This window comes from Pseudoliparis swirei, chromosome 10 (genome assembly GCF_029220125.1).
Source record: "Pseudoliparis swirei isolate HS2019 ecotype Mariana Trench chromosome 10, NWPU_hadal_v1, whole genome shotgun sequence".
Classification (NCBI taxonomy): Eukaryota; Metazoa; Chordata; class Actinopteri; order Perciformes; family Liparidae; genus Pseudoliparis; species Pseudoliparis swirei.
In genome coordinates, this window is record NC_079397.1 from 11,613,761 (window position 1) to 11,639,714 (window position 25,954).

General features: G+C 41.9%; 2 protein-coding genes across 2 annotated transcripts; both read left to right on the top strand.

Annotated features, from left to right (window-relative positions):
• The first annotated feature begins 1,411 nt into the window (after positions 1-1,411).
• On the top strand, positions 1,412-7,673 carry ifrd1 (interferon-related developmental regulator 1). Its single transcript, XM_056425334.1, has 12 exons — positions 1,412-1,611; positions 3,251-3,355; positions 3,518-3,605; positions 4,386-4,510; positions 4,738-4,895; positions 4,988-5,038; positions 5,230-5,408; positions 5,564-5,672; positions 5,838-5,972; positions 6,189-6,317; positions 6,794-6,889; positions 7,014-7,673. The coding sequence occupies exons 1-12, from the start codon at positions 1,581-1,583 to the stop codon at positions 7,098-7,100; spliced, it is 1,293 nt and encodes a 430-aa protein (XP_056281309.1). The 5' UTR covers positions 1,412-1,580; the 3' UTR covers positions 7,101-7,673.
• Positions 7,674-13,392: 5,719 nt separating this feature from the next.
• On the top strand, positions 13,393-14,476 carry LOC130200247 (lymphoid enhancer-binding factor 1-like). Its single transcript, XM_056424320.1, has 4 exons — positions 13,393-13,426; positions 13,650-13,803; positions 14,017-14,124; positions 14,244-14,476. The coding sequence occupies exons 1-4, from the start codon at positions 13,416-13,418 to the stop codon at positions 14,382-14,384; spliced, it is 414 nt and encodes a 137-aa protein (XP_056280295.1). The 5' UTR covers positions 13,393-13,415; the 3' UTR covers positions 14,385-14,476.
• The last annotated feature ends 11,478 nt before the right edge of the window (positions 14,477-25,954 follow it).

Consider the following 25,954-nt stretch of genomic DNA (forward strand, 5'->3'; position numbering starts at 1 on the left):
TAGTGTATATATTTTACTGACTATGGGAATTCAATTTGAAGATTACAATTCTCTCTAAACTTTATAACTCAGTTGTTGAGCTAAAGGAATTGCTACAATGTATTAATCATTGCGATACTTACTGCAATTGCCATTAAATGCAGTATATGTCAACTGTGGTCTCCTGGAATTGATTCTCTCCGGTCATCTTCGTCTTACTCCTCTTACCTCTGCAAGTAAAAAGCAACAAGACTGAGCAGCCCTGGGTTAAACCGCTTTTATTTCACTGTCTTCTTTTAAAATAAATAAATAGATAAAACACCCTTAAACAAATGTTAATAGTTGCATTTACTGCCCCCCTCATCCCAAATCCATCTCATTTAGGCCAGTGATGGCAGAGCGTGAGCCATGAAGCGTAATCACATTGGATAGAGCTGCTTTAGATTTAAATGTTTTTATAGTAGAATTTGGCGATGGCACCTAAGAACAGAAAGACTAAAAGACATTTAAATATCCATATTTATGACAACAACAGTAAGACATTGATAAAAAAAATGGGCTATGTGCATCTCCGACAGTCAAAAGAATCCAGTTGCTGTTATTTAGTTATGTCTTTCTGTTGTGTTGTTCATCTTAGCATACACAACATACAATAGTGTACATGTTCTGCAAGGCGAATACATCCAGTTTACAAGACTGTAATTACAGGAGGTTATAATCACATTTTCTAATACATCTGCAGCAGAGAGGACTATTGATCGCATCACAGTTCTCTCATCACAGCATCCATTGTAGATGCATTACATGACAGCATCAACTGCATTGCATAGCCCAATGTTTAATGCTAAATGTGTAACAAAACATCATATTCTACAGTTACAGTAGTACAATATTGCATGGCGTCAGATATGTATTGAAGTAAAAAGTGACATTAAACAGAACTGGAGTTAAATGTGACTTTCCACCACACATTACAGCCTAACCTATAATTACAGCATAAACTGTTTATATTGTATTACAATTTTTGAAATTTCCCCACTGTGGGACGAATAAAGGAATATCATATCATATCATAACTTCACTTAGGCTTTACATTAGTCTATTTTTAATTGGCTACGCTTCAACCAACTATTTACAAGTATAGCCAAATATATAAATATATATTTAGTTTCTGTTACCTTTATTAAAGATCAAAGTTTAATTTAGACTTTGCTTCATACTCGGTCTATAACTGTTATGACCATAATCAGATACAGACGTCACCTAAAATAACCAAATACCATTGTGTCCACGTTTCTGCTCCCAGCGTCACGTGCGAACACACGCGACCTGCTTCTGTTCTCGGATTGGTCAGAGATGCCGGGAAACTTCCTCGTGACATGTGAGCCGGTATAAAAGCTCGGAGCCGCCCTCTTCTTACGTAACCCTGGTTTTGTGAGGGAAAATGTATCGTCTCGGCCAACAGTTTATCTCCCAGATCGCCTTTAATTCCTTTTTATCCGCTATACCACGGGAATATTTTCATCTCACGAGACAATTTAATAAAAGCTGGTCGTGTATTGGCTGATTTTTGATCAAACTGTTAATATCTCAGCACGAAAATGCCGAGGAACAAGAAGAAGAAAAGCAAGGGTAAGTGAGCGAGCGGCCGCCGTGCAGTGGCCCTGCTTATTTGCTCATGGTAGTTGTAGTTCTTTTCGTGTTGCCAGTCCATTGACTGAAGTTGAACGTGTTGATAGTGAGGACTACAAACGCCAAAGGCTGGCCTTCGTCGAAATACAAAGCTAACTAGCCGTGGTCACACAACGCATCGCTTTTCCAAAAACGTGCCAGTATACGACAATATTATTTATATTAACGGACACTAGTTTAATGATAATAAACTAATCTACTGTTTGCTCTCGCTAGCTAGTGTCAACTCCCTTTCGAGCAAGCTACTGCTTTGCTCTCGCGTTATGTAAATGTAGCTTAAATAATACACATACTTATTGTACAGCTTTGTATTTGATTATCGTCTCAGTAGACTAATACATGACGTTCGTGTTGGCCCTCCAAATGAAAAGAAAGTGTACGTTTGTGAGCTAAACGTTCGCTCCGACTCTGTAGATTGACCTCAATTAATCTTTAGCCTAATTTGTGACGTTAAAATAGAATGAATTCCAGGTAAACCGCTCGTCACCTGTTTGTTGTTATTGTGTAGCGACATGAAGGCGGACATTTTGGACCTCGGGCAGAGGGGCGGCGCTGGTTCTCAGAAATCAGCTGTCGAGTGAGGAGAGTCCACGTCAACACTCGGGCCCGTTTTAAAATCAGCGGACGGTGCGAAGCTACATATTACCCGGCACGGTCGGATGTATAATAAAGTGTGTAGTGTAAAGTACATTTATGTTTGGGACTGCTTTAACACGTGCGCTTATAGTGACACGCGTCACCAACACGTCTTCCAGATGGGAATTCAGCGCAGGCCAAAGCAGACAGACGTCTGCTGAGTCTGGGTGTGTTACAGTGCTCACACATTGCGGAAGCACTTTAAAGTGTCACTTTCTGACACTTTTTTTCATTATTATTGATGGTGGCTAACAACTACATACAATCATACTGTGTTGAACACACTGAAGATGTTTACATCATTTTCAGCTGTGAATTTGTACAACTCTCCCACATTTTGCTTCAGGCCTTTTTACAAATATTCAGCAAAGACAGTGCAAGTATTGTGTGTGCTTTTTTTTGGGACTGCCTAGTTGTCTGCCGGTTTTATTTGATCCTCGCCGCATTTTGAACGCTTCCTTTCTGTACTGATGAGCACTCGTACTACTATGGTGTGGACTTGGGAAGAAGTAGAACACCTTCCTTCTTGCCCTCCATGACACATGGTTGTTTGCTATTGTGTGTTTTGGACAGTTTCTGAAAATGCACGTTTTTTTGAACTGTAGTTTTGGACCTGAACGTTTTCACTGGAGCAGATTTTTAGAGCATAGGTCAAGTCTCCAAAATTCAGCGACGTTGACCCATGACCCTCCAACCTGAACGCAGTGTTGTGTTTACAAAGTCAACAAAAGCATGGGTTGCTCTTGACCCTGGCAACACGGTACAGCAGGCAGGATAAGGCGTGCAAAGGACATGCATCTAGATTAGATAACTGCAGTACCTGTGTGCAGCTGTGGTTGCATAATAGTCTCAACCGGACTAGCTGCACTGTATGAACACATTTGATTTGATTCGTCTTAATGATATCTTCTGTGCTTACGGTTGTCCCTCTTTTTGTTTACAGGAGGGCAACATGGAAATGTGCATCCCTTCAGTGATGAGGATGCCTCCATTGAGACCCTCAGTCATTGCAGCAGCTTCAGTGACACCGCCAGTGTCGCAGATGAAGGTATGTTTCTGTGTGCACATATATGTTTGTGTATTGCATGTTATTGGGCAACTTATAGAGTAAAACTGCCAGTTGTTTTGTTTTTCTTAAACTCAAGAACTTCAGAAAAGTTATGGAATGTGCTGCAAAGCATATTAAGTAAGTGTCTACATCCTGTGACAGTTCCAGGTGTAGAGGCCAGTGATGACACAGCCCAGGAGGATTTCCAGTACAAGCTGAAGGGGTTTATAGACAGCACGGTTGATAAAAGGTAATAAAATGGGCTGCCGGCTCTTCAACGGTCTACATACGGATGATTTGCCCTTTTTGTTATGTCATGTCATTTCAGTGTTTCCCCTAGGTTTACGGCTTCAGGGGTGGGGACCCGACCGACCGGCCGACACAAACACTTGAAACATGTTGGTGTTAATTTTTTTCATGACCACCACGTTTGCACGTTTTGTCACTGCAGTGGATTTTTCGGGGCTTTTCAAAGAAGAGTTCCAGAGCCTCTTGATAAGGAAAGTCAGAAACAACTGGCCCATTAATTGAAATCCACAGGCAGCATGATGGTTTCCTTGCAGCCTGTTGCGGATGTTTGTCTTGACCTGCAAATACATAAATTCTTAGGCTTTAAAAGTGAAAGCTGATATTTTAAAATAGTGATAGCTTACACAGCAAATCCCATTGTGAAAAGTAAAAAAATACAGATGTTTTGGCAGGCCGCCACCCTGATAGAATGGTGGGGGAAACACTGCATTTAGCCTTTACTGTTGCATTTACTTCAGCTAACCTATTGGCTGCTATTTGAAAGAAAGTAGAGGCATTTGAAATAAGTTTCTATCTCTTGACTCGTAGGGTCCTCATCCAAGCTCTTGGCTGATGCAGAGTCGGTTTAGCACGCACACTGAACATTCGCTAATTACCCAATTAACTTTCTTCTCTGACATTTCACTTTGCTGCATCACTCTTCAGTATTTCATCATACTGAGAGAGAGATAACGATATGCTTTATTGCAATAATTAATGAATATTTAATCTGTTCCCTCAGTGCTAAGACCAGACAAGTAGCACTGGACGGGCTTAGGAAGGCGTTGGCCACACGGATCCTGTACGAGTTCATCTCCGAAAGAAGCATGACCATCACAGACAGCATTGAACGCTCCGTCAAGAAAGGTACCAGACAGGATTTTTAAAGTGTTATTTCGACAGTCTGGTCTTGTTTTTTAATGCCACAGCAGATGGGATGTTTTTGTAATGCGTGGCTCTCAAGGTGGTGAAATACTGTGTTTAAATCAGGACATGAAACTAATTTTTGATCATAACGAGATCGGTTCCAAATCTACCGGCTGATATGGCAAAGTCGACAGGAAACGTTAACGGCCACCCTCCCCCCCCGTCAGGCAAAGGCGAGGAGCAGCGAGCAGCAGCTTCCTTAGCCTGCCTGCTGTGTATCCAGCTGGGCTCGGGCATCGAGAGCGAGGAGGTGTTAAAGACCCTGAAACCCATCTTCAAGAACATCCTGGCAGATGGATCCGCCAACATACAAGCCAGACAGGCTGTGAGTACCTGAAGTGGTCGTCCGGCTTTCTCTTGAGACATGTGTACACTTGTGCAAAGTCAACTCGACGAAGCTCTCTGTTTACCTCGCAGGTTGCCACAGCTCTGGGCCTCTGTACTTTAGTTGCAGAAGATGACATTTTGGTAAGTTCTTGATCTCTTTTTGGTATCTTTTCTGTGGTTTAGTGCATCTTCTGCAACTTTCTGTTAACAGCGCTGACAGTTGAACTAATAAACGTAGCTCGAGCAATTTGTCACAAAGTCCTAAAGGTGTTATTGGAGATGACTTTGAGATGACCATGTTATATGTGATCTCTGCTGCTTTGTTTCTCTAGGACGTGCATGCTACCATGGAGTGCTTTGAGAACCTGTTCACCCGATCCTACGCGAGGATGGACGGTACCTGTCCTCTGATCAGTCCCCAGAAGAGCCAGCTCCACACCAACGCCCTGCTGTCCTGGGCGCTGCTGCTCACGATCTGCACCGCCAACCAGCTCAAAGACATCCTGCGCAAGTAAGATCGGCCGCCGTCAACCCTTCAACCGAGTCTCACGGCTGTGTTTGTGAGCGTCACCTTTACCACACATTACTTTATTTCAACACAGACGAGCATTGAGAAATGTAAGAAATGCTGCGTATGTTGTTGAATGCATGCGTTTCGTTATGCAGACACCTGCCTAAACTGCCACGATTGCTGGAAAGTGATGACGTCAACATGAGAATTGCTGCAGGGGAGACGATCGCCCTGCTCTTTGAGTTGGCCAGAGACCTGGACTCGGTAAGTTCATTGTCATTCCTGTAGTGCAGTCCAGTGATGGGACTGAAGGACTGTCGCTTGGTCTTTGTTGTTGCTCTACATGTTCTCATTGCATTCAGTACAGCTCTTTATCCTTGCTTTTTTTCATTGCACATGAATGCAGCATTTCCTTCTTTGGCCCTGCAGGAGTTTGAGTTCGATGAATGGGAGCAACTTTGTGACAAACTGAACGCGTTGGCCACCGACTGTAACAAACACCGAGCTAAGACCGACAAGAGGAAGCAGCGGTCGGTGTTCAGAGACGTACTCAAGGCTGTCGAGGTGGGTGCTGGTGGTCAGGTGACCAGGCTTTGGTTTGCTTTGTTTTCATGGACTTTTTCAATGTTTTTTTCCCTCTTAACCTGGGTGCTTGAGAGGTGAACAAGCCAGACTCTGTGTTTTATGTTCAGACTCGGAGAGAGGACCTCTCAGGACGGCGGCTGTCAATGTAAGAATCTGTTTCTGGCATTTTCTCACCTCCAATCTACATTCTTCCAGGACGGTGATTTTCAGTGCGAGACCATTCGCTTTGGGACGGAGCGCATGATCATTGACAGCTGGGTGAGGAAGAGGACATATGATGCCTTCAGAGAGTTTGTGGGCTCTGGAATGAACTACCACTTACAGGTATGTTGTGTTTACGTCTTTCAAAAAACACAACTAATAAATGACTGGCGTTCATATAGGAGTCAATGACACGCATGCGTTTAGCTTTTTTTTAATTGCACTGCAGAATCATGAGTTTGGGTGGGCTGGGCTGGAATGTAACGGGAGCTCTTTTCTCCTGCCTTGACACGGCACTAAAAGACAATGAAGAGCTGTGGGCCTGCCTGATGCAGGAAAACACCACTTACAACTTGATTTAGGATAATGTTGCAGCTTGCAGAAGAACAAAAGTAATTACAAGTAGCTGCTTTGGAAAGTAGTCTCTGCACTCTGGCTGGAAGCTACTGCTTCTGGAAAAATGGGATAGTTTAACATATCAGAGCACATAACCCCCCCCCAAAAACCACTAGCTAAAAGTTGCAAGCTAGTGTCTCGCAGATTTTGTGTAAGTAGAAGTATTTAAAAAATAAATAACACGTTTTTCCACTTCTCTTCAGGCAAATGATTTCATCAGAGACGTGTTTGAACTGGGACCACCGATGCTGGTGGATTCAGCCACAATGAAGGCCATGAAAATACCTCGCTTTGAAAGGGTACGGAGTCATCTGGCATCTCACGTTTTGAAACCTCGTTGTGTGACAAGGTCGCCACATCAAGCACACTTTGTTTCGTACATTTTTTAAAACTTTGAATCCATTGTTCCCCTCTCTGTTCCAGCATCTCCACAACTCTGCTGCGTTCAAGGCTCGGACCAAAGCCAGAAGCAAGTTCAGGGACAAGAGAGTGGATGTGGGAGAATTTTAACTGTTTTTCTTTCTTCTCTTTCCTTTCTTTCTTCTTCAGTCTCATACTATTTATCAGGCTTTCCTGCTTTTTAGATGACTTTGTGTCCATGTGATCCTCCTCCGAAATCTGTCTTTTGAGTATTAAACTCTCGCCCTCTGGAGACGTGAAAAGTGGCTTTATCACAGTAGTGGACACAACATTATTTTTAAAGTCTACTTTCAAACCTGCAGGAGGTGAGCGTTTGATAATCAAACAATAGATTTTATTAACTTTAATGTAACCACACATCAACAGTGGTGTTGTACATATAGTGTGTATTTGTTGCTGCTAATGTTAATATTCATAATGCAGCCCCCTATTTTATTTTTATCTTTTTAAGTTATATAATTCTCTCAGCATTTATCTTCATAGCGATGTCGAGACGCATGCTGTGACTGATCTAACCCCCTTACACATTTATATTAGGTTTAACTACCTTGATAACCCAAAGCTGGTTATTTCTGTACAACCTGTGAATATCGTGATGTCTTTTTAGATTTGGGTAGATACAAAAAAGGGATGATGAAATAAACAAAAAAGAGCTCGAAGAAATGGATCCCTAATTTTTTTTTAACACAATATGGAGTATACAGAATTTAACAGACACGGTGATGCTGACGGACCGAGATTAGTTGTTCAAAACCATTAAAGGGATGCTCAAGGCATCAGTGCCCGTTAATAAAACTAAATATGGCACTAGGTTTTGGAAGCAGTGACTTGAAAATTTCCTAGAAGAGGAAAACGAGAAGTGAGTTTTGAAATCCTGGCAGATTTATATATCTGGAGGTAATTTTGAGTAAAGGGGCAGTACAAATCATTTTATTTATTGCTGCTTCCACATATCAAAGTGAAGGAACGTGCAGCCAAGGGCACAGTGCAATTCTACTGCAGCAGACCCCGCCTCCATCACCCAACATCAATATGAGGATCTGTGATGGAGCCTCTTGTCTTATTGATACACATCCACAGGAAATTATGGACATGCATTGTGCACCCTATATTTTCTCACAGAAAGCTTTTTTTAAATAGGGTCATAAAGATAGTCTTTAACGAGTGTCACGAGATAAAGGTCAATGTCACCACGCTACAAATAGTGCCATCAATATTTTTTGTCCCAGGAGTTTGGTGCACACACAGTCCTCCTGCAATGTGTGCGCCTCAGTCTTCCTCCCACTCAGCTGCCTGGGACCTCAGGTGGGACGTTGATGCCTTCAGGGGGACGCAGCAGCGTGGAGTTCATGCGTGGTTTTAAAGGCCTGTTTTTTTTGCTTTCAGTTTGCAGGACAGTTGTTTTTCTAGTGGACTTCCATATGTCCTCTTACCTTGAATCATTAAATCTAATGATGCATCTGTACGAAGATGAGCATAGATTGACATTTTATTTGTGATTCAAGCTTCGGGCTCCTAATTTAAAAAAAAATCTTATCTTATAACTTGTCTCTTCATTGTCACTTATAAGATCAAACAAAGGAAATGTTCTGTTGAATCTTTAAACTGTGATGTAACACATTCAGACCCGGTAATCAGCCCCACCTACGAGACCTCCCTCTTCATCAAACCCTCTGTCTGGGACCGACTGCCTGCCTTCCCTCAGCCAAATGATGCCCCATCATGACACTAATATCTCCTGCCTTACATGGAAGGTTGTGGGCGGCTTATCTGCAGCTCCCTGACATCAGCGGCTGACATGACGCTTGTGGTTTGAGGTGAACCGAGGGGTCGACACAACCTGGTTATTCTTCCTGCACCATTCAAATTCTTGTGAATTGAGTGAGATAATAATATTTTTTCGACTGGCTCAAACCTCCGAGCGGTAATTGCACGGGTTACATTTCTAAGAAACTTAAACTGAACAGAATTGCACCGGCAGTTACTTCTAACGTTAAGAGTCATGCAGCTCATGATTATGTAGTTTTAAATTGTTTGTGGTGAAGAAAAACGAGTTAAAATCTACACTGCATTTTCTCAACATGAGTAAGTGCTATATATTGATTGTGTCGGCCTGTTGGAGATCGATTAACATAAATTGATACCCAACAAACTAGCATAGATAATTTTTGTTAGCGGCCACCTCAGATATTTAGGCCGTATGTCACGTTCCAATTGAATGAGACAATATGCAATAACCAATAGTCATAGATTTAGCATGGCTCTTCGATGACATTGTCTCATGATGGTAAAATGAAGGATCATAATATTTGCAGCAGTTTTTATTCCACAAATAATTCTTCGCTGTCAAAAAACGGCTGCCTACATTACCCAGAGTGCCACTCGATGATAGCTGGATGCTGAAAGGACCAGTAGAGCTAAGGGGGAACTGATGGTTCTCTGTGGGTTCATCAATACCATCGTGGCCTCTCATAAACACGCAATACTTTAATCCATTGTTAATCTAAAAATATTGATTTCGGCATCTTAAAAACTGAATTTAATACTTGCTATTAAAAAATTAAAAATGCCCGTAAGCTTTCATGGCTTTCTTTGTAGATAACTATCATTTGATGAGATTCTCTCTCACTTTGGGGGAAGAAAGAACTAATGCAGAATGCTTCTGGTCCATTATTATTAATCATATTTCATCAAGGAAAAAAGAAACGCATCACTCGGTTATTAGGAGGGATAAATGAGGAGCAAGAGATGTGTCGAGGTATATTCAGTGGAATCAATAATCTGGTTCAGTTGTGTGTGTCGCTAAGCACTCGCTGCAATTTAAAAGTCCGAACCCTCTCGATCGTTTCATCGACCTCTCGGCTTCGTGGTTCCGTTTCTGAGCGAGACGACGAGAAGCTTCCGGAGGCTCAGACCCAACACATCCCGCCAGTGCAGTGGGTGGGATTCCCCCCGTGTGTGTGTGTGTGGGGGGGGGGGGGGGGCAAATGCACTCCCATCCTCTTCTGCTCCTCAACTGATTGCCGCCCATTCATGATTGCGATTGAAATCAGCAGCCGGCTGACCTTTCAGGGCAATTGATTTCTTTTTTCTCTTCTTTTTTTTAACCTTTCATGTTGATTGTTGTGACGTAGACTCTGTGTTAAAACAGCTGTGGCACCTTGAGTTTGGTTTGGGTTTTTTCACTCACACATTGGCCACGAAGAGGGCCCTGAAGACAAAACACACACACACACACCCTTCTCAATACGTTAACATAGTGGCGCTCTGTCTCCGAATGAGCGTCGCGTGCGCTCCCCCGTCCCAACACGCCGAAGGGGGGGGGGGGGGGGGGCTTGTTGTTGTGACCGATAAAACGCCTGCATGCTGCCGCTGAAGACTTTCCATTCCATTATGCTGCATACATATATCAAGAGAGTGATCTACCCTGTCACCTCCCGGAGCACCGATGGGCCACACAACACGCCGCGGATCCCTCAAGTGCTTCACTTTGAGTCGGTGGAAGCGTGTTGTTTTTACTTCTGTGTTTGTGTTTGTGCGACCTACCCCGGAGATGACGTAACTCTTTGAAGCATCTCTTGCCCTCTCTTGGGAGAACATCATCCTGTATCAGATCCACTGTGGAATGATTATGTAGCTGTTGCACACACACACACACACACACACACACTACTCACCAGCAGCAGGAACTTAATGACCTCGTGGAGACAACCACTCTCTGTGTTTGTATTGACTGCCTGAGTGTGTTCTATCTAACCCCACCTTTGTGTTGATAGATGGAGCTGCAGACAGGAGGATGGATGGTTTTCCATTATTCAAGATATTACACACATCGCAAAGTCACCGCGAGAATAAATCACTTGTTTGTTTCGTACTTATTCACACATTCTTACCAAAGAGGAGAGGGAAGTAAATAGAAAGGGAGAAATGTTAATGTGTCTACTTATGAAGTGAGACGCGAAGAAAATTGGGAGACTCCCGGGAGGAAGATATTAGCTGTTTTTCCAAGTGCAGCATATTGAGCAATACATCACTGGTCAGACAACAAGCCCCTAGCTGTTTCTCACAACCAGTGTTTAGTGTAACTCCTGCGATACATCAGTCCTGCACTATCCCTCCCTCTGTCTGGCAGCAGCTGAGGGAAATATTCAGATCACAGTCAATCTGTTGTTCTTAAATGGTGCCTAGAGTCCATACCATAGCATCCTGTGGTATTTTCTGTATTATAAGATGTTGAATACATATAATTCATGCAGAAGGTTCCTATCATTTGGTCATGGATAACATCTGTGTTTATAATATAACTATTGTGTGGCTTTTGCAGGTTCACAGGGGAGGTGTATAGTGTGTTATATTCATTATAATGCATCGGACTAGTCCGTTGTGGAGATGAAATGAAAATAAAAAATATCTTGAGTAAACCTGGAAATATTCTGGTGTCCATGTGATTGCTGTTTAATTTTAAGTTCGCAGACAGGAGGAAATATGAACTCATTCATGTTTTCTCCAGTAACATAGGCCAACTTTTTCAGATTTACGATTTATGGATTTAGTTGTAGACACTGAAGGTCTATTTTGTTACCTTTTCTATAAATATATATACACAGTGCTGTGGTTGTGATTTACATGAATGAATGCTGCATTTTCATAGTTGCAATCCATACATAGCCTAATATTACAAACATCTAACAGTTACCCATTTCATAATGATAATATTAAACATATCTCATACTAATTACGTGCCGCCGTCAGGTGACTTCCGGCAACAAAGAGGCGTGGCCTCGAGGCGTGTCCTCGCGACCGTTCAAATCTACTAATTCCAATGGAACATTCTGAGAGCTCCTCAGAGATCATGGATGTTCCAAAAAGTGACACGTCTCACTCGCTTCTCCGGCTTTCAGCTGTGAACAACGATTTTCATCCTCGGAGAAAATCATCTCTACGAAGCGAGCTAGCAACCTCAAGACTCAGCGAACAATAAGGTAAGAAATCAAACTGCTGATTAGCTAGTAGCTCGCGTGTGTTTTCACCCAGAGTCCAAGTTAAACACTCACGAAGTCGCTAGCTAGCTTTGATTATCTTTTAAACTTGACTGAAACATATTTCCTCTAGTCTGTTCTCAAATTGTTCACCTCATATAATTGTTTCATCAAGTAAAGAAACTCATGTTCAGACGTATCATCAGTTCAATAACTATAAAATAACTTCTATATCATATTTTATACTGATGGTTTATGAATAAAACAAGTGAGCTGTATTTAAATGTAGCTTCCTGTGCAGATAAAAACATGTAAAACTTCCCATGTATTGTTGTGTATCTTTGTTCACTCTTTAAAAATGCTTCATGTTTTATACAAGAATTAAATAAGTTGTGTAAAACGTTTCTCTGCAAAGTTAGTAGAAACTGTAGCTGTCAAGTGCGGTGAAGTCAAGTGTACAGTACTTTCCTTTAACTGTAGTGCAGTGGAAGTAGAACAAACATAATTGTATGTTACATTGGGAACTTTCCCTCCAGAAATAGTGATTTATTTATATAATTATTGTAGCAATGAGTAAGTATTAGTCTTCTCAATATTTGCCACAGGATCAACAGTTTTAGGACCATACATTAAAAACGACTTCTGACATGGACTGTTTGAGACTGGCCAGACCCTCAATGTTTACCACCATTGAGCATGTGGTTAGTGACCCAACTCCACCTCCACAGTCAGTCGACCTAGACCCCCTGACCTATAGCCAGCCCTCTAGCCAGGGACAGGTAAGATACTGAGAAGAGGTTAGGGAGAGATATCATTTGGAGCTGAAAGCATAACTCCATAAATGAAACGTCGATCTCGAACTATTTGTATAATCAATGAATTGCATTGCAGAGTTTATCAACTCAGGACTACAATGATGACCTGGACGACCTTTTGGAGATCCTTCATGGTATGGTCGGTGATCTATCACCACCTACATCTCCACCACCACCGTCACCTCCGTCGCATCCAGAGTCCGTCCAGTCAGTCGACCTCGAACCCCTGACCGTCGTGCAGTCGGGTCCGCTGTACAACCAGGCAGCGCTCGGTAGCCAGGGACAGGTAAGATACTCTGGAGGACCAGTAAGATCGTCCTTAGTGGCGTCTTCTGATCGACGGGTGACACTGTGGCAGCTTCTCTAACCAGCTACTCTGTTGTTTGTGTCTCTAGTATAACAGTTATCTGACAGCACAGCAGATCCAGACCCTGCCCTTTTGGGGATACCTGTAAGTAACACACTCACACACACACACACACACACACATGTACACAGATATTGAGCTTGTGCTTATTTCTTTAAACACAATCTTTCGATGAACTAGGCCAGATGGACAGACGGTGCACATGCTTCCTGCACCGACCGCCTCACTGACTGCACAGACCTCCATGACGACAAAGTAAGCGAGCTCTGCTGTTTTGGCCACGTTCACCTTTTATTTAATTTCTCTGCAGCTGTTGTTAGAGTAAAGTGTCAGTTATTTGTCTACCAAGATTCCTGCATGAATAATACAATCCGTCTGTCTAAATGAACAACGGCACAGACAAAGATGTCTTGTATCATTCTGCTCACTTTAGTGTCTCTTCCTAAAATGCTTCTGCTTTTGTTCTGTATTCCCACAGAAAGAGGAAGCGTGTGGCGCTGCACGACGCTGGGCCCTATGTGAAGAAGCCACCCAACGCCTTCATGTTGTTCATGAGAGAGCAGAGGCCCAATTACGCGGACCAAATGAAGACTTGCGGGAGTGCCGACATCAGCCGAATTCTCGGACAGAAGGTACGTGTGTTTGCTCTGTGAGACTCAATGCTACACGACCGTCGTGACAGTTTGGTAAAAGACTCGGCAGATGTGCTTGAAAACTCTTTTCTCTGACTAAATCTTCACATCTTGACAGCAACTTTTGATCACTTTATGCAAACTGTTAGGACACAAATGCATCGTGGGAGTTTGTGGGAGCCCGCTCTCATTAATGTTGTCCTCTCGCCACAGTGGAAGTCTCTGTCCAACGAGGAGCAGGCTAAATATTACGAACAGGCCGATGGTGAGAAGCGCCTCCACGCTCAGCGCCACCCTGACTGGACCTCCTGCAACAATTACGTATGTACAACTCATGTTAACGCCAGAATACTAGAGCGTGTGGAGCGAAGTCACTGGAAGAGTCTTGTTCTGATCGGCACACGTCGGATGGGAAGTCTAACGTGTTTGTTTTTGTGTAGGGAGTAAAGCGAAAGAGAGACCGGCGCACGGCCGGCAAACTGTCTGCCAAACTGGCCAAAGTTTGTCCTGCAGCGTCTACATCGGGAGAGGTCCCCCCGCCGGCCAGGACGCTGTGTGCGGCCGCACATGTGTCATTTTAAGAATGTCACAGTTGTTGTGTTGCATCACTTTTGTCACCGCATGTTTGGCAGAAGTAGATTATCGTGTAAATAAAATAAATCATTCAAATGTTGTTGAAACGTGTGCACTTTTATTGAACATGTAGGTAATAGAATAGTCGTAGGTAAAAATCTTTTTACAAATATTGTTTACACCAATGACAAAGAAAACCATACATGTATTATTGATTTGAATAAATAAAATGTATTAACTGTAACTTTTTATAAATGTATCAACTTAGTTACAAGTTAGTTAATATTATTTAATGAGTGTTAGTAATGTAAGGAGAAATTCATTTCAGAAGATCTGTAAACTTAAAAATAAGGAATAAACATATCCTTCAGCAATATCGTAATATATATGAGTTTTTGTTTTTTGTTTTGGGGAATTAAATGCAAAAGTAGCAGACTTCATTACCCTGTGTAAATACATGCTAACATGTTGGTGAACCGAGTTATTCTACTATAACATACTATATTCCATATGATAATATACTGTTCCAATCAATTAAAGTAGCTGCACAGTAAAATAACTACATTATTGGCGTCTGTTGCCAGTACTCTACTGTCATCTTACCGTGACATTGTTGAGGGTCAGGTGACTCCTGGAGTCTTTGCTTCTGTGGCCTTCTTCCTGGCAACCAAACAAATCCCCCGTTCCCCAATAAAACATCACGTCATCACGATGTCCTCTCACTTTAAACTCTGAGCATTTATCCAACGACTGAGTACTTTGTGAACAAAGCAGATGTCTCTCATAGATCACAACTACATCCTCCACCTTCCGCCAAACTTATGACGTTTGGGGGTTGGGAGGAGGGGGGATGGAAGATGCGAAGTACTAGGAAATGATGAATCCTGGAGGGTTGGATGCGAGAGCCTTCTCGCCAACAAGCCCCCCCGTTCCAACGATGTAATGGATCAGGGATACTTTTTAAAAAATTAGTTAAGGGGTTTAAATAAAAAATGGAAATATTTTTTGAATATATTTATTGAAAGTTTTCTAAAGTATATGTATTTCCCAATTGACTGTTGGGCCCCCCAAATGGCTGAAATACAACAGCGGGAATTCATGATTTGGTTTCCATTGCAAAAAAAAGGTTATTCAATAAATTTTAATGGCTTGGGCAGGAGGCATTGGCAGGGTGAGTGAGGGCAAGCTTCATGAGACGTAATGGTAAGAGAATAATTAAGTGAGAGGCTTAAGCGTGATAAAAGACTTCGTTAAGATGCATGCAGTCTTTTCCATGTAATTGAAATCTCTTATGTGTGACTTCGTTAGCAGGGGAATTTGGGATCGAAAGGTCTCTGAGGCAAAAAGATTTGATGTTGCGCTTGAATCATGGGTCAGCGGCTGCGCGCACTTGCTAACTGAGGAAGCTCTCAGAAAGGGTCATTGTTCACAGTTGGACCTGGATCTGCGATCAGTTAGTCGGATTGAGGTTAAAAAAGGTGTTCAGGGCATGTTCAATGCATACGATCAGTTCACAGGCTGGCATACTGCAAAAGCAGGTTCTTAGAATAGATAAGTCTCAAAGTTGCAACAGGATCCCTGCGAAATTCTCAGGCACGGCGTTCAGCTACCGGTGATAATGTTGTCAATGTGACTTGACTTTAACGCAAACAAGGGCACTAAATTCTGAAAGCAATGATGTCGATGAATACAATTAACATTCTACAATGGAAGTTTGATTGTGCATGTTGATTCAATTTTGGATGACATTCATGCGGGTCTAACAAACCAGGATTTCGTATTATAATTGTTGGATCGCATTGTTCAGCTCACGTCGTATCACAGTTAAGATGATACTGGCTCCTGAACGTTACACTGTCGGTCTTTTCACTACAAGCATATGCGTAGCATCAGTTGCATAGTTGGAACATGTCGAACTTATTGGCAATGGTTTTACTGATCTAGACTGCCGGGTCTGTCAGAAAGTTGTCAGAAAAATCCTGTTAGTGCATGGGATAGTCTTGTCAGATCTGAGGGTTGATAATACTTACATAGGTCACTGCGGGACCCATTGTCTGAGCAGCTAGACTGGATCGATAGGTCAGCAGAGTCTATTAAGTCGATGGTTGCTTCAATAGTGTAATGATGCCGAATAGCCCTGTCAGACAGACTCAGGAGTATTTTGTTAAATATGTCCAGAACACTGTAGAAATAGAAGCAGCTGGACTTCTGGATTTCTGATGCTGGCATATGTCAACAGTGACTCCTGATTACACTACGCTGAACAGTGTAGCAATGAGTGACATATGTATAGTTTGTATGCATTTGTATGACGATTTGAACTAGTTATGCATGAACAGGCCTGAATACATGTACAACTCACATGTCTACTGATTAGGATTTTGAGGATAGTTACATCTTGTCGATAAATGATGGTAATTTAAAATGACAATTAGCTGTTGTATGAGAATGTATCTTGTTGCTTAGACAAATAGATGCAAGCAAATGATTGCAAAACAGTTATGATTTTAGAACAACTGCATATGCTTGTTAATGCAGATTAGTTATAATAGTAGAAAGTATGGCGCTCATTTCAATCTAACACGTTGTAGAGATATGTTTCTATTACTAATGACTGTCATCAGTCTGAGTCTGTAGTTCTTATCCACTGAAATCATTACGTCTGTCAAGGCTCAGAAACTCAGCTACTGATGTCATTAATAGGTCAGATTTGCGTAATTTAATATGATGCCTGTGAAATTATATCATACGACGCAAAATTAGTATGACGTTGTCTGTACAGTAACTGTTGCTCTGCAAGGGACAGAATTCAGATATCCGTAGTCAGACCGCCTGATATCAGTGGACGCTATAAGTTGAGGTAGTGAAGTCATACAGTTGTCAAACAGGACAAAACGGACCTGGTTAATGATATGCAATCTCTTTGCTCATGAGTATAAAGTTATGGTTCATGTGGGGACTCGTTTGAGTGACTCGTATATAGTGACGGCTATGATGGCTTTGGACATGAAGTCGTGTGGACCTCTATGATGGAGATAGCTGAGTTGTACAGTTTGAGTCATGCTGCTCGCAATGTTCATAGGTCAGTGTGCCGGCTCATGTTGACGGTAGTGGACGTTGTTGTGTCGTGGGATCCGGTCTGTTGAATGCCGTCTGCGATGCGGTCTGTCAGGCAGTGCGGTTGTTCATGAGATGACCGCTCTGCATGAGGTCATGAGGCTGCGATCGGTTTATGAGCATGCAGAGGTGTTATGAGGTATGGACCGAGGTTAAGTATGGACCCGTGTCATATCATGGCAGGATCGCAGTATGAGTCATGGAGGCCTCGTTTTCAATCATGACGGCTGTCTGTCTGATGTCATTTGACCGGTTTACATAGTCATGACCGTTCTTCTAATCCATAAGGTTGTTATAGTCCGTTGAATGTTCTGAGTACTCTGATCTGACCATGCAGATATCTGAATTATTTATGTAACATATTTGTCGGCCTTCATAGCTCTGACATTTATGTAGAAGATGTATTGTAAACCACATTCCATTAAATGGTATACATTACTGCTTAATATGTAGATTGACCTTAGAATGAGAGCTGAAGTAATTTAAGTGCTATAATATGCATAGCAAAACATCGCTTAAGTAATCAGACGTTTCAAAGAAGAATATAGCGTATAACTTGTTACATGAGAGACTATTATTGCTTAACGGGCCAATGACGCAGAAACTAGCTGTCAGGATGCATGATAAGACAATCATTCAAACCTCTGCGAAACAGCATCCATTTGACAGCTCTGACATGTGAATGGATTAGCAGTGGAAATCGTTTAGCATGCGTAGAGAAGCAATTCCCTGCGTTAATGCACGTAGCTCAAACGAAGGACATACGTGAACAGCCCATCACGAGCCAATCATAGATTACAGTGTAATACGTAGTGATATTTGGACCATGCGTCATGCCTTGTGACTGTTAGAATTATTAGATTAATGATTCGATCATGTCTAACTACTATAATTTAAGCCTTCTATGATACTTGCGATTCGTGATTTGCTCAAGTAAAAAAGGCCGTCAAACCATGAATATTAGAAATGCGATGCACGATAACGAGGTACATTGCAATAAAAGGATCACATTGCCAAATGCATGTGATTATACAGTCTAAGATATTAACGCGTAAATATTAAATCATTAATATACACTACAGCATTTAAACATTTGAATGTGATATAACGGTTAATAATTAAATACAAGTAAGTTTATATAGTTATTAAATCTATAATATGCTAATCATGTGACGTGAAGTAGGAAGCTAATTATGCTATAGGATCAAGCTGCTGATTAAATACAAAGTGAATCAGTGAAGTACAATCGTCGCAACACTTACACGCTAAGACATAGCAACGGATCACTGCACGTCTCCGACCACGAACTATCAGACCGCTGTAACACCGAACGTGATTACACTCGATTGACTAGTGAAGTAATACCATCCGAGCCTGGACTATAGTGTACAGCTAGACCGCGTAAAAGCATGCACTCATACAAACATACCGAGCGTGGTGAATCATAATGTTGGATGCCGGAATAGAGGCGTTACAGATGGCATTATGCAGCAAGGCTGTCACATCAATCCACACGATCCTGAGTAGTCCATGAATCACCACTCTACTCTCACGTCGGGACTTCACGGATCGTAGAATGGAATTCAGAGATCGTAGGAATCGTTGAATACGCTGTACACCTGGCTTGAGAAATATCGAAAACCATAACCTAACGGATGCACGTGTTGAACGTGCAAGTTGACTTCGACTTTATGCAGGTCAGATTAGTTGTACCTCAGTCACACTCGGTCAGAGGCTAAGCATTAAACGAGAACGTATCGTGAGCATTACATTCGTGAGCTTAAGATACAGCTTTTTACATCTTAGAAACCATCAGAGCTACCTTGTCAGTCTATCAGATTGATTCAGTGAATGCACTGACATGACACTTGTCGCTCTACGCATCGTGAGACTAATTCAGTCATAATTGACAACACTCATATTGCCACGGCCGAATATGTGTCATTAAATCTGATCAGCTAAATCCTCATTACTGAATAAATACAATGGACAGGAGCATTACAGATCCAGATCGTCAATGATACGACTTCAACTTGCGCGTTCAGTCATTACGATACCCAATATGCTGGTACACAGGCATCTCGCTGCAATGTCAGATTTACCAGTATTTCCATCTTAACAGCGCCTGAAGATAGCTTCTGCGCAGGTCATAGGAATGCGAGATCATGCATCTTACGCTCATGAACTCGATTCATGCATCAGACATCCATGTCATTCTATATGCACTCTGTATAGTGAAGCAATAGCATCCTTACATCCGTACCATGTAATTGAATCTAACTAAGCTGCATTCAAGAGCTATATGTCCATGACTGGCACCAGTACTATTATTACAGTCAGTCAGTCATGAGACCGTGTACAGATGCTAATGACGAATGACACTGAGCGTATGATCGTGAATGCATCGAAATAGCAGTGCATATAAGGCATAGATATACAGCAGCTGAGTATAGCACCACCTATTAACTTATTTACAGTTTCTGAATATAATGCGACAAGTATGCTAACGCATCTATATCTACACCGCTTCTGTCAGTGCAGTATTGTACTGACAATCTGTGAAGTCTATAGGTCATACAGTTACAGTTCATGCAGTCAGTAGCACATTGCAGTCTGTAGTTCTAGATGAACCGACACGATGGTCGGATTGAGGTAGACACGATGAACAGGCGTTATCGTACTGATCGCGTACAGGCATTTATCGTGCGATAGAGCTGCTGATTAAGTCGTTACAGACATGACACTTCAGAGTTTCATTCTGAATTCAAATAGTCGAGCTTCGACTGTCACACTGCACAGATCCTAAGATGTTGCCGAGTTATCACCTTCATCTGTGTTAGACTACTTTATCGTTTCATTCGAACAGACAAGATGTTTTTACAGATACATGATTCAATCCGACCTGATTCATACTCGTCGAATCATAGCATATTGTGGAGATTATATGAGTGTGACTTGTGAAATATCAGAGATCACCTGTAATTCTATGTCAATTTTCGAACAATGACTCATCATACTCATTGACATAAGTTCGAGTAGAATGCTTTGACAGTTACTAGTAGTACACTTTCAATTTTCACCATATTATTTTAACTGATGTCATCTAACTGAACACAGACATGCACTTCAATAGACTGAATAGATCAGAAGAATCTGCTTCAAGCTGTCTGGACAACTTCACTTTCGCACTTCAAAATAACATATTTCTGAGTACTAACTATACAATTACTTGTAGCAATTTGTTCCAGAATAAATAAATGACAATTAAAGACTGAATGTTAGAAATCCATTCACGACTGAACATTCACTAACATGTCTGACACCTATTATCCTGGTCATACAACCAAGATTCATGTTCAGCCATGTCTGCACAACTGAAGTCATTCACTGATAAAGCACTGTCATATCGATCGATAACTTTCCATGAACAGTTCTGACATCATGACGTCACCCAAGACGTATTGCATGCATCGTTATCAGTCATCAATGACGTCATGTTCTCATATTACTCTACTACTCATCATATTGATGACCGTTATGTTCTTCGCCTCTTAAAGTTCCACCTCTCTTTTATATTCTATCTTTATTAATAACAAGTAACTGCATACAACGTACAGTCAGCGGTATCAAACAAGTGGAAATGAGGACTCTTGTTCTTTTAGGAGTTAAGAATAGATTATTTTTATAACATATGGTCTGGTTAATGTGTCTCAATGATAGTATCGCCTTTAAACGACATCAGGGTGCCATTATTGATCTTTATGATTGAGACCCAGGTTAGTTGAAAAGATGTATACCAGTGTTGGGTATGGACTATCCTCAGCCTCCTGAAGTGTTCCAAAAGCAGACCGATCTGGGAGGTTTAGTCTCGATACCACCCTCGTTGTCTTTCTTTCCACGTACATGTAGATTTACAGCTCGAGGCACAACACTCTGCCAGCAGATGGACCAGATAACCTCGTATCAGACTTCACAGCTCCACAGTTATGGGTTCAGACCCTGTGGAAACAAAGCTGTTGCTGGTGCACAGTGGAAACAAGGAAATAGCACAGAGAATGAATGGATACCATTCTTATTCTTTTTCATGATCAACGCTTCCCCTTTCAAATCTCCAGTTTTGTTTATGTTCTCTTTTTTCAACGATGTTGTTCTGTGTTCATAACTATTTTGTCTTGGTTAATACACAATGATACATTTTATTTGTACAGCATTTAAAAAAGGTACTCGTAACAAAAACAACTGCATAACGGGTTAAAAGCAGATTGAAAAAGCAATCTCCCAGACGCTCACTGACCAAACGGTCTGAGTGGTGTCACGATGTGCGGCGGGCTTCTTGAGCGTTGTTGTTTTTTGTCTGATTACTGCTCTTCAAACCGCCTCGAGGGCGACCGTACCGCTCCGCCTTAGACTTGATTACACTGGTTTCCGACTTGATTCTGCACCTTATCAATACCCCCCATCTCCATATTGATTTGTCTTTGTTCAAACTGTTTCAAAGTGACCCTGTCTCTGTCTCTAAGAAGGGCGTGTTTATCGTGAACGCTGGGTAAACACCATCTGACATTGACATTGACGTCCTGCTAAAGTGGTAAAAATGTTGGGGGGAAAAAAGTAGAAGAAAAACACAACACGGAAAAAATATCAATTTTTGTATCTTTTTTTCATGGTGGATTTCTATTTGTTGACTCCCAGGCTCATCTATTCTAAGATCTATTGGTTAAGTAGCATATGTATATCTTTGGTATCGCCCAGATTTCTATGATCTTGCTTTCTGTGTTTTTCTACCCACATAATACACACATGTATACCCCAATACATCAAGCAGGATGATGGTGTCCATTTATTTATTTCACAGTCCAATTCATCCTCATTATTCTGACATTCTTCCACAGAGATCCATTCAACAGTAGAAAAAAAAGAGATGGCAAGAAAACAAAAGCTTGAAACTGACGGACTTATTTCAGAACCATTTCACTGGATGAGTTGTAGTTGTGCACACTGGCAAAAAAAAAACACAATGTCGTTGCATTGATTCATCAGGGCCTGAGACCAGACTGTGTCGAAAGGAAACGCTAGGGGGTTTGTTTTTCATCAAATTCTACTAGAGTAGAATTGATGAGGGAGCGGAATAGCAAAGGTAAGCGCCGCTGTTCAAAACACATCAAAGAGTAGAACCAAAATAAATAAATCATTACAAAATGTTCCAGGCAGTGGAGTAAGAAACATGAAATTGAAGTACTGAAGATAATTCCAGGAAACACCAGATGTATAAGTGTCTGAGGTCGAGCAGAGAATTAAAAAGTTTGATGACATTCACACTCAGCAAAGGAAAGCCACTTGGAAGGGCTAAATAATCAAATTAGCGTTGCTTACTTCGACATTTTTAAATATAACTACACAAAACAACAACACACTCAGTCAACCAGGCAAGTCAACAATTTAAACTCTCCAGTAATCACAATAACAGATATGAGGGGGAAGAAATATATAATAAACTCATGCCTAAAACAGTGCTCGAAATGAAATTAGGTGACAATGATCATGCAGGAAAAGTTACATTATTTGTTTCAGTCTATCTCAAAAGGAGACACGTATGGTTTCATGACATAATGATGTTTAAGCTGCTATAATCAATATTTCATGTTAAGAATGTATCATTTGACTACATGTAAGACCCACATTAGCTACCTGCCTCGCACCAAATGGTCTGGTATGAGAAGTAAAGCGGATAGTGGATATTTTAAGTTAACGTTAGTAAGCTTTAGATACAAAATATTGGGTACCTGACCTCACCGAGTCATTGTCTCGTAATCGTCATATTCACCACTTGCTTCTGAATATAATGTATTCATGGGGATTTATTTTTCTGGGCTCTAGATTGTGATAAGTGGAATCTTCTATTCACAGCAGCATGTAGAGACACTCAGCATATAATGAGTACCAGGGTCAGAAGAATTTCTTGAATATAGCGTTAGCAAGTAAAAAAATAGATGAAATAACGAATTTCAGGAGCTTGCACAAATAATCTGAAACACACAGCAACAAATATAATGTTTATAGACTGGTTGATATTATTTTGAGCTTCAAAGGCGTCTGGAAAAGGAAATACACTCGCTAATAGACAGCAGCAGGTCCGACAGTCATTATCACAACTCATGAGACAATGATGCAGAAGAAATTCAAAGGGCTCTTTGAGCCGCATGTATTACACTAATAAGATATCGGGCTATTGTGTACAAACCACAACTCTAAAACATATAATGAAGGTCTAATGACTGCGCTAATCAAAATGACTGAATGTGCTGAACATCTAAAAATGAGTTGTTTTGAAGATGTATGAATGGAAAAATGGAAACCTTTGCCCAAGGAGCAGCGTTACCATGGCGACGAGGTCTTTGTGCAGCGGGAATACGGTTGACATGAAAGCTCCCGACGAGCCATCGTATGAAGACTAATAATAAGTTGCTGCAAGTGGAAAGCAGTTTTAGTCTTCATTCTCTATTTGTGAGTAAAGCCGGTGCAGCCATGTTTTTAGTTTTAATACGTCCAATCTATCAAAGCAGGGCTCGGAGTTTAAAAAGATGAAACATGAAATACAGACAATTTAAAAATCAAACATAACAAGTGGCATAAAAAACAGACACACACACACCTACACACACACACACACACACACACACACGGATCCCCTTCTATAAACATGATATGATGGAATCACTCTGGTCTTTATGCCTCATTATGTAAGATATTACTTATAAATCTCTCTAATCCATCGTGTAATAATTAGTTTTTTCAGTAAGAATTAAAAAAAGGTTGAGACAAAGTTTATTTGATTGCACACGCATTGGATTCGCATTTTCCAAACTAATACACAAACCAAGAAGCATGTCTTGAGTCTTGTGTTTAAATCAACAAGGACAATCACATTATGAGAATCAGGCTGATGAGATGCTTCTCCGTCACAGCCAACCCAGGAGAACCTGCTTCAGTCGGGAGAACGTGCTTCAGTCGAGAGAACGTGCTTCAGTCGGGAGAACGTGCTTCAGTCTGGAGAACCTCCTTCAGTCGAGAGAACGCGCTTCAGTCTGGAGAACCTCCTTCAGTCGAGAGAACGCGCTTCAGTCTGGAGAACCTCCTTCAGTCGAGAGAACCTGCTTCAGTCGAGAGAACGTGCTTCAGTCGGGAGAACGTGCTTCAGTCGGGAGAACGTGCTTCAGTCGGGAGAACGTGTTTCAGTCGGGAGAACGTGCTTCAGTCGAGAGAACGTGCTTCAGTCGAGAGAACGTGCTTCAGTCGAGAGAACGTGCTTCAGTCGAGAGAACCTGCTTCAGTCGGGAGAACCTGCTTCAGTCGGGAGAACCTCCTTCAGTCGAGAGAACGTGCTTCAGTCGGGAGAACGTGCTTCAGCCTGGAGAACGTGCTTCTGTTGGGAGAACGTGCTTCAGTCGGGAGAACGTGCTTCAGCCAGGAGAACCTGCTTCAGCCTGGAGAACCTGCTCCCTGATAACATAAAAACTCAGCCGATGTTCTATTTCAGTTTCCAGGAAATGTGAAATCTAACGAACCGAATCCCAGGTGTCCTCCGTCACGTCGCCTCACTCACTCAACACGCCATGTCAGCCACAGCCAATGGGAGCGAGCGCTTGTCTCCAGCCAGTCAATGAGTCGCTATGACAACAAGGGAAATCGGGTCTTGAAAACAAAAAGCAAACCTCTCGGCAGCTCCTCCTGGAGACAACTGGAAAGAAGCCCGTCTGCAGGATGATGGAGCTTGTAAATGCAGATCATCTGTTTCCACTTTATTAAAGGGAGAGAGTTTATGAAGAAGGAGTCTCATTGCTTATTCAGACTCATGAGCATCAGTGTCAACGTCAGCGGGACGAGTTTCCCTTCATCTATTAACCTCTGGACGGGTGGCAGTGAACCCGAGACCCCCACAACTCATCACTGATGCTGACTAATTAGTCTTCCGGTTCTCTTTAATCCCGTGTCTTGTTATTCACCGCGGTGGCTTCCGTGCCCTTTTTGGAAATCATTTCTTTTCACGCTGTGATTTACAGTTATTGTGTGCCGAGGCCCGGCTAGGTAATTTTGGAGAAGAAAATAAGCCGGGACAGGAGGAGAGTTCACGTCTGGAACTCATTTCAATCAAGAGAATAGTTTATTACACATGCATAACAACGGAAAAGTGCAAAGTCACCGGCGGTTGGACTCCATCCTGAAGTAGCATACTGGAGGTGTAGTGATGAGGTCAGATAAGGCAGAATCACCCTGGAGTCCAGACGCTGGTGCTGGTGGTGAAGGGAGTTGCTGGGATCCGATGATGAGCAATGAGCATGACTGTGATGCCGACTGGAGGAGACCGGGGAGGAGGAGGAGGGTCGCATCCCATTGTGCCGAGGAGAACATTTTAAAAGTTTGACAGCAACGATGTGATTGGTTTTAGGAATCTGTGCGGAAC